The sequence below is a fragment of the Haliaeetus albicilla genome, chromosome 20 (genome assembly GCF_947461875.1).
Source record: "Haliaeetus albicilla chromosome 20, bHalAlb1.1, whole genome shotgun sequence".
NCBI classification, from domain to species: domain Eukaryota; kingdom Metazoa; phylum Chordata; class Aves; order Accipitriformes; family Accipitridae; genus Haliaeetus; species Haliaeetus albicilla.
Window position 1 is genome coordinate 21,860,075 of NC_091502.1, and position 12,630 is coordinate 21,872,704.

General features: G+C 42.7%; 1 protein-coding gene across 4 annotated transcripts; it reads right to left on the minus strand.

Moving 5' to 3' along the window:
* Nucleotides 1-587: 587 nt before the first annotated feature.
* Nucleotides 588-11,894, minus strand: HIKESHI (heat shock protein nuclear import factor hikeshi). 4 transcript variants are annotated; one of them, XM_069808528.1, is made up of 6 exons: nt 11,773-11,894; nt 11,208-11,316; nt 10,715-10,952; nt 5,300-5,451; nt 2,677-2,795; nt 588-821 (listed from the first exon to the last, which is right to left on the minus strand). In XM_069808528.1, the coding sequence occupies exons 3-6, from the start codon at nt 10,863-10,865 to the stop codon at nt 767-769; spliced, it is 477 nt and encodes a 158-aa protein (XP_069664629.1). In that variant the 5' UTR covers nt 10,866-10,952; nt 11,208-11,316; nt 11,773-11,894; the 3' UTR covers nt 588-766. The 4 variants fall into 4 exon arrangements, with proteins under 4 accessions (XP_069664629.1, XP_069664630.1, XP_069664628.1 ...); XM_069808529.1 differs by having other exon boundaries at nt 11,777-11,860; XM_069808527.1 differs by lacking the exon at nt 11,208-11,316 and having other exon boundaries at nt 11,773-11,892.
* Nucleotides 11,895-12,630: the final 736 nt, after the last annotated feature.

Here is a 12,630-nt window from a genome sequence, read left to right on the forward strand (position 1 = left end):
GACAAATTCATCAAATAACTCCAGCCAGTAATTTAGCAGGTCTCACTTCACTGAACAGTCTGGGGCTGCAAAGTACAAATATACAACTCTGAATTGGCTTGCAACAGCCATTTCAAAGCTATTTGACTTGCAGCAGGGAAAGAGTCCCCAAAGATTTCTCTTCATTACACTTGTATACAGGAGAAGTTAAAGACAGGTACCCCAAGATCAAGCTCAATCATGTCTTCACACCAAAAAGAGGGAAATACTATTGTACCATTTATGAGAGCTGGGGCCAGGAATATTGGTTGTGCACAAAGTAAAAGAACTTACAGTGTAAGTACCAGGAGGAAAACCACCAGCATATTCTCAGTCACCCAATCACTCTTCAGAATGAGGTAAAGGAGGAAAAACTAAATTTATTTTGTCTACAACTAAACACCCCAAAACATCACACAAGTATGAAACAGTGCTGCCATTTTTTATCTTGTAATTTCTTCCACTTTAAATGCAGTTTCAAAAGGATATTTCTATGCATGCACATGGAACACTGATTTCTTGTTGCAGCCAAATACTTCAATTAAAAAAAAAAACAACGCGTAGGCAAGTAGTTTTCACGGATTTTAATTTTAAATAATTTTCAAGAGTAATACAAAAGTTACAAGTTTGTCTATTGAGACTAATCGTTTTGGGTTTTTTTTCTCCCCCCAAATTCTTCAGTGGAGTTACTTGCTGCATCTTTCAGATCACACTGTTTAGAAAGCACTTCAAATGACACAATTTAAGCTTATGTTTTCCAGAAGAGAGGGTTCTGTGTCAGACGTCTCTGGAAGTTCTCATACCTAGGGGAAAAAAAAAAACCAAACAAAACCCGAACAATCAAAACCCAAAAGTTGCTGCAAATAAAATGGCTTCAAAAATGATACAAATAATTCAGTCTATGCAGAGAACACGATAAATTACATCCACTCCACACCAGGGAGTAAATCTGAAGTCCTCCTTTTTGACTCCCTATCAAGAATGTTCACAGTGAAACCTGTGTATTTCAACAACAATATGTATTTCATTAAAGTGGTATCCCAGAGGATGCTCATTCAAGCTTAGTAAAATTGTAAGTGAATTAGAAGTGGCTATTTTGTGCATAACATTTTTTGGGCTAGGAAATCAAAGTTCAGGCAGGTGGAAGTGTGAGTCTGAGGCTGCCCATCATCCTAGTAATCAGGCTGCGTATCTCACAGAAGAAACCCCAGCAAAACCAGACCAAGAAAGTCTCATGCCATTCAGGATACACTGTAATACTGGGAAAACCAAGGTAACACCATTGCTTCTGAATCCAGTTCAGCTGTCCCTGTACTACCCCTTCGGTGCTGCTCCATCTAGGATGCACAGAGCCAGCCTAGCATTTCTCAGTTCACAGGACAGTGGGTGTGAGCTAGGCAAGCTTGACAGACTCGAGCAGGCTTGCACAGAGACCACAGCCTCCAAGCCAGAATCGCTTCCTAGCAGGCGATGTGTAACCTGCTCACAGGTAAGGCAGAGGCGACTGTAGGCAATTCTGCACTCAAGGCTATGCATCGATTTGCCTTGTAGTTCTAATAGAAACCTTGAGACAAAGTAGTCCCCATTATTCTTCCACCCTCATCAAATAATTCTAACTTCCACATATTTTATATGCTGTAATGTTTTAGTAAAATCTAATGAGGAAAACTAATTCTCTACCACATACTGGAATCACATATGCACACATGCTGTCCTAATTTCACTTTCCATACTCACAGAAACAAGCAAACCACAAACAAGCAAATTCAGCATCATCCAGGCAATGACCAGCCATTGCCCTGCTTCTTTAGCCCGTCTTCCCTTTGGTTTCTCTCAGAGACCTTACCCACACATGTTCATGGCATGCATAGAGTTACCTTCTAAATAGAAGAGATCTGCATCAAGTTACACTCCCCCCAAAAATATATTCCTTAGGTTAACTGCCTGCATATTCATGAGATCTGTGCTAACGATAAAATTGTATTCAGAGAGCCAAAAATACTGTTTTGAAAAGGGTTTAGGTTAATACTGTAAAGGTTAAAAAGGGCTAAACTGATAAACTGTAGGGAATTATTTTTCAGACATCTTAAAGGACTGCCTGCAGTTCGCAATTTATCTCCAGACTACACAGGCTATCCCCATAGACAGTTATATCTTAAACCAGTCTCTGGAAAACAACTCAGACTTTTGTATTTGTGCTTAAGGGTCTTGGTGACAGAACCAGTTCAACTAGGAACGTGATTTCTCCACCTCTCCCACATTCTTAAGCAACTGCTGGAACTATGTCTAGGAAGAGACCAAGCATAACAAGTAAGCACAAATTGACAAGTATCAGCGTGTTCCGTCTTCCCCTGACTCCAGAGCATTTGCATAATCAGCAACATAGTGCAAATCCACATATGTCAAGGGTGGCATTTCTAGAAGCAAAAAAATTTCATATGCTCTATAGCACTTTTCTAATAAAAAGCTGATATGAAGATGCTGACAAATAAAGATTGTGGATAGACCCTCTCTATACTTGAGATAAACAACAACAAACACTTATAAATATTTTTGCATCATCTCACTGAAGAGCATGACAGTAGTTCAATACTTAGAAATCAGCTGGTTTAACAGCTAGAAAAAAACCCACTTGTTACTAGAGATCATTGCCATTACCATTTCAGAACTACATTTGCAGGAATAAAAGCTTCAGAAGGATTTGGGGTCATCTGTGCCTGAGTAACAGCAAATGAGGAAGCAAAGTTATAGAAGTTATCCAACATCTTCTGAGTGAACTGAAATTTAAAAAAAAAGACATTTTAAGTTATTTTTTTAATTTGAATTTTTGTGCAAAAGTTTAACAGATACACAACTCCTACATGAAGTAAAATTAGCATTATCATCTAAAACACAATGGGGAAGTGGATATAGTAGGTCCAGAGATGTCCATTTTAAATCAGTCAAAACTCTTGGTCTTGCCCTCAGATCCATCCAGCATCCAGAAATCATTTTCAGAATCCTCACTTGCCCTCTCCCCGCCCAATTTCATCCAACTGGATAAACAGCTTTGGGAAGAACATTTTCTTTTTGTGACAAAGTGATGCAGTGACAAAAGCTGTCCCTCTCCTCCAAATTAAACCATCAGAAGAACTGTAGACCAGGTCAAAGCTGCCATTCCAGCTCATAGCAAAATGCTAGTTGTTAAACCAGCTGAAAAGTCTGCAGTCTGCCTCATTACAACTTGTCACGACTCCAGTGACAGGGAAATTTCCTTTAGTTTTCACCACAGAAGAGCTGCTACCCTGGCATCCTCTGCCACAAGATCTTGCTGGGGAAAACATGAAAAAGATGCACAGGAAACTCCTAAACTGTAGGAATAAGGAAGTAAAAGAGTGAAAGAGAAGCCAAGAAGTAGCAAGCCCTGTGTGCAGAGGATGAAGCTGTAGGACATTCCCAGCCAGTCTACAAATACCTAAGCCTATGGTACCTCCTCCTTTCCCCTATTCTTTTTATTTTTAAAAAAGTATGCATTGTTTTGGTGGGAGAACAAACTATTTTCATAGACAGTGAAATGATGAAGGAAAACAGAACCTGGTGCAATATATGCACACTCTTGTGCTTCCCTCCACATGCTCTGACATAAGGATTGGAAGAACTGATGTCCTAGAACCCAGGAGCCTACCCTCAGTCTCACCCCACTCACATACAAAGCTCTGTGGTTTTGTTCCACTTTTTTCCATACAACTTCTTTGTAATATAACTATATGTATAAAAAAATATACACACAACCATAAAGCTCAATAAAACTTACTAAAAATGTAGTGGGAGAGCAACCCCTTAACTTAGAGCAGCAACAGATGATTTTGCCTTTAAAAAAATACTTCCACTGCTATAATGTAGCATATCTAAAGAGATGATGTCAAGTATTAAATAAAAGCCATTAGCATTCACAAACGTGCTCCCAGTCATATCCCCTTCCTCTACTATCTACTCCCTCAAAGGTTTCTTTCAACTATGACTTTATACATTTTCTCTACAGGAGTAACTATTAATTCAACCTTTGGCTCAGCTGCATCCCTTGAAAGCAATATACAATTTCAGTTAAGATGCTACTCCTTTTTAATAGAAAAATCCACCTAACTGGAAATAACATTCGTAAAAATGTTGTGCAATCATGAGGTGGTTTTCTTCTTTAAATACTATTGCCAGAAAAATCCACCAGCCACCCTGCAAATGACCTCAAGCAGCACATTATTACCTCATGACTTAACTAGTGCTATTATAAAAATTGGTAGAGTCAGAAATATTATTTAGATGTCATTTCCCCTAACAACTCCAGAAAAGCTCAATTAACCATACTATACAAAAATAGCTGTTAGTCAACTCCTAGTCATGATAACTTTCTCCAAGAGACCTTACCTATTTGGAGCTATTATGTGTACAAACTGCCAAAGGACATCAGGTACATTATCAGGATTACTGTTCAATTACCAATCTACCTCAGCAAGCGTCTGTAAGGAAAGCGAGCAAGAAAAAAAAAAGCCTCAAGAAAAGCCTCACCAACTGCTGAAATGTTAAAAGATAATGCCAGAGGCATCAGTGATAAGGAAATCAAGACCTGCCATGCAGACCTAGCTTGCCTTGAACTGCTGTTAAATGGCCAACTGACTGCCAGTGCTGGCTGAGGATTTCCAGAGGTTCAAACTAACAGACAAGCTGGGTAAAAAATGGCAAGTGTTGCAGCCCAAGGCCTGGTCCACAAGGAAAGAACCGGAAAAAAACAAAATACATCCTTCTGTGGGAAAGGGCATGATTCTGTAGTTTGGCAAAACTACATCAGAAGGTACCCCTGCATATCTATCTGTACCCATGCCCGTGTCTGCCTTGACTTTTGAGTCATTTTTGACCATCTCCGTAAGTCTATACACTGGAGTTCCAGCACCTACAAATCACCAAAGATCCACTGTCTCTTACATGCATTCAGTCATAGCTGCTCCTATAAGGAAGCATCATAAATATTTTTACAGTAGAGTGACATCAAGACAAGTGAGTCTATTGGCCTGATTCCACTGAGCATGCAAAATCCAATCCTATGACTCCAAGGAGTCATAGTTTTCCAGTGTAAGAAAAAGTAATTTCAAAATAGCAAGGCATCCAGCCAAATGATATGACAACCGTTAGGTTGGCTACAATCCTATAGCCCCACCCATAGCAGCTTTTTTTAATTAGTTCTTCAGAGGCTTAATTCTTAAGACTTTAGTAGTACAGACAATTTCCAAAAACAGGATGTCCAAGCTACCTCTGTGAATGAATCTACTGATGACACAGCAGCACTTGCAACAGGAGTCTGCTGGGCCAGGTTCTCCAGCAGTTCCACTGAGATTCCAATCTGGGCTACCGTTGGCGTCTGAGGGAGGTTCATGGCACCAAAGGGATGTTGACTTCCCTTCCCTGAAAGCACCACAAACAGCACACATTATATTTGGCACACATGTAAAGACTGTGTTACTTAAATTACTGTGCTTCTTCTGTACAAGGTATTCCTCAGCTCCCACCAGAGAGCTCTCCCTATCTCACAGGTACAGAAAAATCACAGTCCAAGCACAGACACAAGTACACACAAGCACAACAGATGAAACAGTACATTTAAAAAACACAGCAGATCAAGGAAGTTTCTAAAAAAAGGAAAAACAATTTTAAAGCTCCCTAAGAAGTAAACAGATTCAACAGGGAATACGATCTGTGAGTAAAAGACAGCAGAACCTTTCTCTATAGGAACCACGACTTTAATTCACATTATAACAACTGCAGATAAACAGGAAACATGAAGCACTGCTACAGAATCATTTGATTCACTCATTCAAACCAGGCGCTTGTGAACCTGTTTGTGTGCTGAAAAACAGAACATTACTTCAAGATCACTCTGACTCAAAGCTATCCCTGTGAAGGGCTGGGTAGCCCCAGGTCTCATCTGAATTGCTCAAAGCCACAACAGCAGCAAAGGTCAAAGAAACAGCCATGGAACAGAAAGGCACCTGACTTTGCAGGAGCCACAAAGAAAAAAATGAATTAGGCAGAAAAACAGTCCCTAATTGCATACCACTCATACAGGAATCATCCCAGCCCTCTCCCATCACTTCTGACCTTTCTCAGCTGAGTATTAACCAGTACTTTCACTCCCAGCTTCAGCTATGGTCTCTGCAATGACACACACCTAGAGTCACTTAAATAATGCACTTCTCTTTGTCAGCATCTGTAAAGGAAAATACAGGAAAAAGGTCTGGGGGACCACAATGCTTTTAGTAAACAAATACTAATACTCCACCTAACTTTGAGTGAACACAGTAGACAAGTACACCCTCTTAACACAGAAGTGATGTTTCAGTAGCACTCTAGCCCCTTACTAGCAGGAGAAAGCAAAGCTAATCAAGAGCTGTCCTACAGAGCAGTCAACACCATACTGAGCTGCGAGAAAGTCTAACTAAAGTCTAAAGCACCATCTGACTTAGTTCCATGGTCAAAAACTCAGCCAGCAAAAACAGCACAAGTTTGAGAAGTTTAACTCAGGCTTAAGACTGAAGATCTCAGAAACTTGACCATGTGAATTATTCCTCTTGGCACTAAAGAGGCCACTCAGCTTTGTTAAAGTCAGAAATATTCTATTCTGAAGTGCTATTTAGGAGCTCTTCTGATAAATGCCACTGCTGTATGATCTCAACCTTTACTGTAGATAGATGCTTGCTTGATAAAGGTAAAATTTATTAAAGTATTAAGAAAGAAAGAGAAAAGCTATTAGAAACCAAATATCACACAATTTCATTGGTAAAAAAGCCATAGAGCTTGTAATGTCTTCACCCGAGAAGCTGACATTTATAATAAAAATAGAACATCCTCAAGCAACAGGCTCCATCAGAATATATCACTACTTTAGAAAGACACTCATGATCTCAATAATAAAATACATCCCTTCTGTCACTTTGCATGCACTCCCATGGAACCACTCTCTTTGAGAGATGTCTGTCTAAAAGGGTAAGAGAAAAGCATCCCCTGCCATCTTTAGACCAACTGAATTACACTCCACATTTTCAGTCCTTGGCTCCTACAATTAACTCTCCAAATCTTACAAACACAGAGAACACAGTATGCTAATCAGTACTGAAATACAAGCCCAGGCTTTCACATTCAGACCCTACACTCCCACAGAGTCCCATGTCATAACGTACTATGTCATACCAGAGCAACTGCAATCAGAAAAATATTTTTCCACCCTTTCATTGAACCCTTGAATCAAGATAGCGAGCCCTTATTACCTTTCAGCCCAACCATGTCAAAAACCTTACCCATGTGTATGCCTCAAATGCAGACATTACATTAGAGGGTATATTTTAAGTGGAAAACAGCATCACAGACATCATTGCATGCAGCGCAGCAGAAAAAGTCTGTAACAGAGAAGGCTATCCTGTAACTTTTATCCCACTTGTCAATGTACTCCCAGTAAGGGTGCAAAATCCCAGCCCAAGGTTTATTTTCTATTTCTACCACACTTTCAGGCACAAGTGAGAAATAAAAAACCTTAAAATTTCAAGGCAAGGAGTACTTTTGAGCCCCTTCTTTATGCAAAAACCTTGAACTCTTTGGTCATACCATGAGACCTGACCACAATTTCTTCTCTTGAGTAATAAAGCTCACAGCAATTCCATTAGGAATGCCAGTGACCTTAATGAATGAATACTACTAGTGCGGCTCCAACAGGCACCAAGGGATCTTACTACAAGATGTGATTACAGCTGTAGCTTATTACACAAGTGCAGAAATTGCACAATTTCAAGAGATGAACACAGCCTCGTTCACAAAGGTATATTGCTACTTTATTCCTCTTGGCACTAAAGAAGCCACTCATCTTTGTTAAAGCCAGAAATATTCTATTCTGCCTTGACTACAGGCTGTTAAACATTTCACCTGTAATGAAAAATCCAGAAATGGGAACAGTAAGAGACTGAAAGAATACACATTGACTGTCATCCCACTGGGGGATGGGGAAATGACCAGAAAACCCCAAAACCTCACAAACACATATTTTTCAGCTTTTAGCACAAAATCTAACTACCAATTTGGGGCAGGGGGGGTAGGGGTTGGGGGTGGTGATTTTATAGTGTTATTTCCAGCAAACGTGCAGATTGCATCTGAGGAGAAAAAAAACAACTCAAATTTAATGCTTATTGCAAAGCCAGACACCATCTTACATGATAGTTAATTCTCAAAAAGAAACATGTAATAATGCTGAACACTTCAGGCCTTTGACTGCTAGACTTACAATCAATATCAGCAGATGCAAGACTTCCCTCACTAAATCAAGGGGTCAAAACAACAACTACCACCACCAAACACAAAACCCTAACAAACTACACAAGCACTTACATTTCTAGCCTCACAGCATAGCTTTTAAGAACAGTTAAAAGTTAGCTAGGAGAACAACAGAAAAGCTTGCTTTTAGATATATTAAGTTTGTACAAAGACTGCTATGAAATACAATTCAACAAACTTTTCCTGATTATAAAGGAGCTCTAAAGGAATCTTTTAGAGGGTACTATGACCAAGTGCCTGTGAGACACCTTCAAGACCTAATCTGGAAACTCTTATTCAAAGAAGGTTACCTGAGTTTAAATAGCACCTGTAGTCAAGGAAAAAGTGTCCAGGTCCATAATTTAGTAGCTCTCCACAAATCACTTTCACGAGGACTGTATTCCACAAAAGCAATTTCCCCTTTAGTTCACCTATTGAGATAACCTTCTGGTACCCCATGTGGAAACACTGCAGTGTTCACCTGCATCAGCTTTCCCAAGTAAGCATGGGACAGGAAGGAGAGAAACAAACAAAAAAACCTGGGGAAACGCCATTTTACTTGACCTTCATAGTCCAGAAGTCTAATACCACATCCCCAGATACTGTATTTAACAGCCAACGAGTCCTTACAACAATGTGCAACGTGGGCAAGTTATATGCAACACAAAACCTGTACAGTTCCAGGGCACATCATACACCATAAACATAAACGTTACAAATGATACATTTAACCTTTCCCAAAGTCTACGTAATAAAACATTATGACACTCCAGCTGGGCACTCATGTCCACATAAGAAACATGCTGGTCCTCTTCATCACACAGCAAGAAACTCTGCTACAACCACAGCTTCACAGGGAGCTGACAAACAGGGACACAAATCTGTTCCTCTCAACAAGGGATTAAACCCAAAACACAGATTTCAACAGTCAGTAATGTCTCTCAATGATTCCAGCTCTCTGTAATCCCTTGCTGGTGTCCCCTTTCTACAGCCTTATTGTCTTCTCCACCAAAGAATTGTTTATGGACATGGACACTAAGGCTGTGTAGCTTATACTGACTCTACAGTCAGAGATAAGCTGTAGACAACAACATCAGGTATCTGTGGAGGTCTCTGTTGTTCAGATCAAGCACAGCACATGTCACAGAATTCTTCCTTGAGAGCAGCCCTTACGTGGGCATTATGGCTAATCATGCAAAAAGCATCTGAAAATGTGTTTTCCTACAAAGCTGTCTGAAAGCATATATAATATGGTAAGTCTTTCAAGCATAAGAAACATATGGCAAAAGAACTGACGATACACTTCACTGTTTCACTAACAACACAACTTTGGAATATACAAAAGCATGCCCCCACCAACCCTTCCTGTGGCTGTTCTCTCTTCTGAAGAAAGCCCAAATTTTTGAGGAACACATATGATCAGAATTCATTTTGCTCTGCACCTTGAGAGCCCTTATCTCATGTCACACTGCCGTCCAGGATGGATTCAAAAGCAAGCATGCCACGTTACGAATTCATACATTTTATCACAGCAACCTCAACGATTACCTAAACAGAGATTCAAGCTAAGGCTGTAGACTACCCTGAAGCCTATAAAAGGTGTGTATTACTTTATCACCATAACAGTTTAAGCTGCTTGACTGACATATCTGTCCCTTTAATAAGACAAAGGTGTACCATTGGGGTGCTTCATCATTTTTATAATACACATGGCAAAACTCCCGTATATTTAGGAAGACGTACCCACACCTACTTCAGGTAGCACCAGCATTCTCTGGCTCCCACATGAGTCACAATTCTCTGACTCAGGTCTATTTCAAAAATACTAAAACATCTGGAAAGCTGCTTTCCCATGACGACCCCCTCTACTGGACAATTATATAGTGCAACCGCACCTGAAAGGGAAGCGGCTAGCTGTCCGAAATCACTGCGTCAGACTTTACTCGTCACAAAACCTGTCTCTGTGCTACAAAGAATACAACAGCTTAACAGTGGAAGCTGAAGGAAAACGCTGCAGGGATGTCTAGACAAACGCCTAAAAACCATGCTAGGGAAGTTACAGGGTCATTCTTCCTCAGGTTCTCTGTGCAGAAGCACTGGAACACATGCCAAGCCAGCTCAAAGGAATTTCCAGATCAACACCAAGTACAAGAGAAGATGAGTGAGAAATTTCAGTAGGAACATTAACATACAGACATCCATGAAGCTGACAGACTGCTTCTAGTACCACATCTGCTTGGGACTATCTGAAAACACATGGTGGTCTGCCTTTTCAAGTAGCTTTTTGTTCAAAACCACCCTCAAACATTTATCCCCTTATGCACGCAGGAACACATCTGTTTAACTGACCGCTACGTTTTACCAGTCTTACCAGATTTTAGACCAGAAATTTTGAAGATGGCACTTGGCTTCTCATTAGTGACAAACCCTAGCAGCTGCCACACTGCCATCCCACTCTGGTCCGGATAACAAAAATAGACAGATCCTCCCATTCCTTCTGGAAATGGTATAGTTCCCAGCATGAAGACCACTACATGGTTGATATTTTCATAGTCTGGCAAATCAAATACAAATTTATCTTCAGCCACTTGTTGGGGCACTGCTTGTACCTAAAGAGAACAGAACCTTTATTAGTATTACTGCTTTTCATCTTTGAACGTAACTGTGAATTTCCTTTTACAGAAACACACCTAAAGTGGAACATAACAAGAAGTGAGGAACATACTAACCTAAACAGCAAACAGCCAGATAAAAGTCAAACACAGCAGAAGAACAACTGCAAAAAATGTTACTAAAAAGGCACAACAGTCTCGTTCTACCTGCACCAAACCGATATCCCACCCAGGACTACAGGAGCAGAATACCTTCACTCCCCATGTGTGTAGGAGGAAAATAGGGTGCAGAAGAGGTTGCCAAGTCTACAAGCAGTGCCTGTTGACCACCTGGCTGGCACAACCCCAGGATGATGGAAACCTGTTCACATAGGAAATACAATAGACCTTGAGACAGGCAGCGGAAGGATGGCTAAACGCCAGAGCAAAAGACACCCTCCTCTTTACCCGAGACGCCACATCCTTGCAGCCAACGCACGATCTAGCCTTAAAAAGCTTCTTTCAAGCTCGCGGCTCGTCTCCGAGCAGCCCAAACCTCTCCGTTAACAGAGGGCACGGCAACTGCCTCCCGGCAGCCAGCCTCTACAACGCAGCCGCCTCTGGGGACGAGGGGCAGCAGCCAGCCGAGCCGCCGGGCAGCCGCGACGAGGACGGCGAGCTCCCCCCTCTGCCCGGGGCCAACGCCGAGCGGAGCCCAGCTGAGGGCAAAGGCGAGGCCCGCGGGGCGGCCCTGCGGCAGCTCCACCCCGGGCCCCCGGCGGGTCGAGGGTCCCCCCGGCGGGTCGAGGGCCGCGCCCGCGGCCCGGGCAGCGCTCACCAGCCTGCCCGCCACCAGGCAGCCGAACATGGCGGCGGCCGCCGAACCCCCTCAGACGCTTCCCTGCTCCGCAGCCTCCATGAGCGCCGTCTCCCGGAAGTCAACACGCCCCCCCCCCCCCCCGCCGCCGCAGAGCCACTTCCGGAGCGCAGCCCGGCGGGGAGGGAGAGGCGCGAAGGGACTACAACTCCCGTGGTGCAACGCGCGGGGAGGGGCGCTGCGCAGGGGCGTAGCGGGGCATGACGGGAGATGTAGTTCGCGTCACTGCGCCCAGGGAACGGAACGGGGGGGGGAGGCGGAGATGGCGTCACACCGCCAAGGCTGACGTCCTTCCCTCTCTTGTCGGGGTTAAAACATGACGCGTTTTCTCCGAGTACGGAAGGGCTGAGGCAATTTGGCGTTTTCCGTACCTAGAAATTAAAGTCAGTCTCGCTACGGAAGTAAAAGGCCTAGGTGCAAAGTGTGCAATGCCAGACAGAACTGGCCAAAGCAACTGGGAGCAAATACAGTCTGCACTCGAAAATAAAAGAGAAAGAATGGAAAAGTCAGTCAGGAAAACTGCCTGATTAAACGCGCTGTCGCACACCAAGTATCTCGAGAGAGAGCTGCTGTCACAGGACATGGCGGTGCGTCACCAAGAAACCCAAGTTTGCCCTCGCGGACGCCGCTCAGGTGCTGGAGGCTCACACCGGAGAGGAAGAAGAGCACGCACCGCGTTTACGTACTCTGAAAACTGATCTTCGCTGCCGTTTCGGGGTACCGACTAACGCATGAACAGAAGGGTCAGAGATCAGGAATCCAAAGCCCTCGGCTGATCTCCAAGCTCCTTAGGCTACGCGGAGAGGTGACGGACTCTGC

Coding starts and splice junctions, on each gene's coding strand:
- HIKESHI (XM_069808527.1), bottom strand. CDS start 11,802: ATGTTCGGCTGCCTGGTGGCGGGCAGGCTG. Junction 10,953..11,772: donor GCCTGGTGGCGGGCAGGCTG/GTGAGCGCTGCC, acceptor TGTTCTCTTTAG/GTACAAGCAGTGCCCCAACA. Junction 822..2,676: donor GCAAATGTAGTTCTGAAATG/GTAATGGCAATG, acceptor TTTTTCCCCTAG/GTATGAGAACTTCCAGAGAC.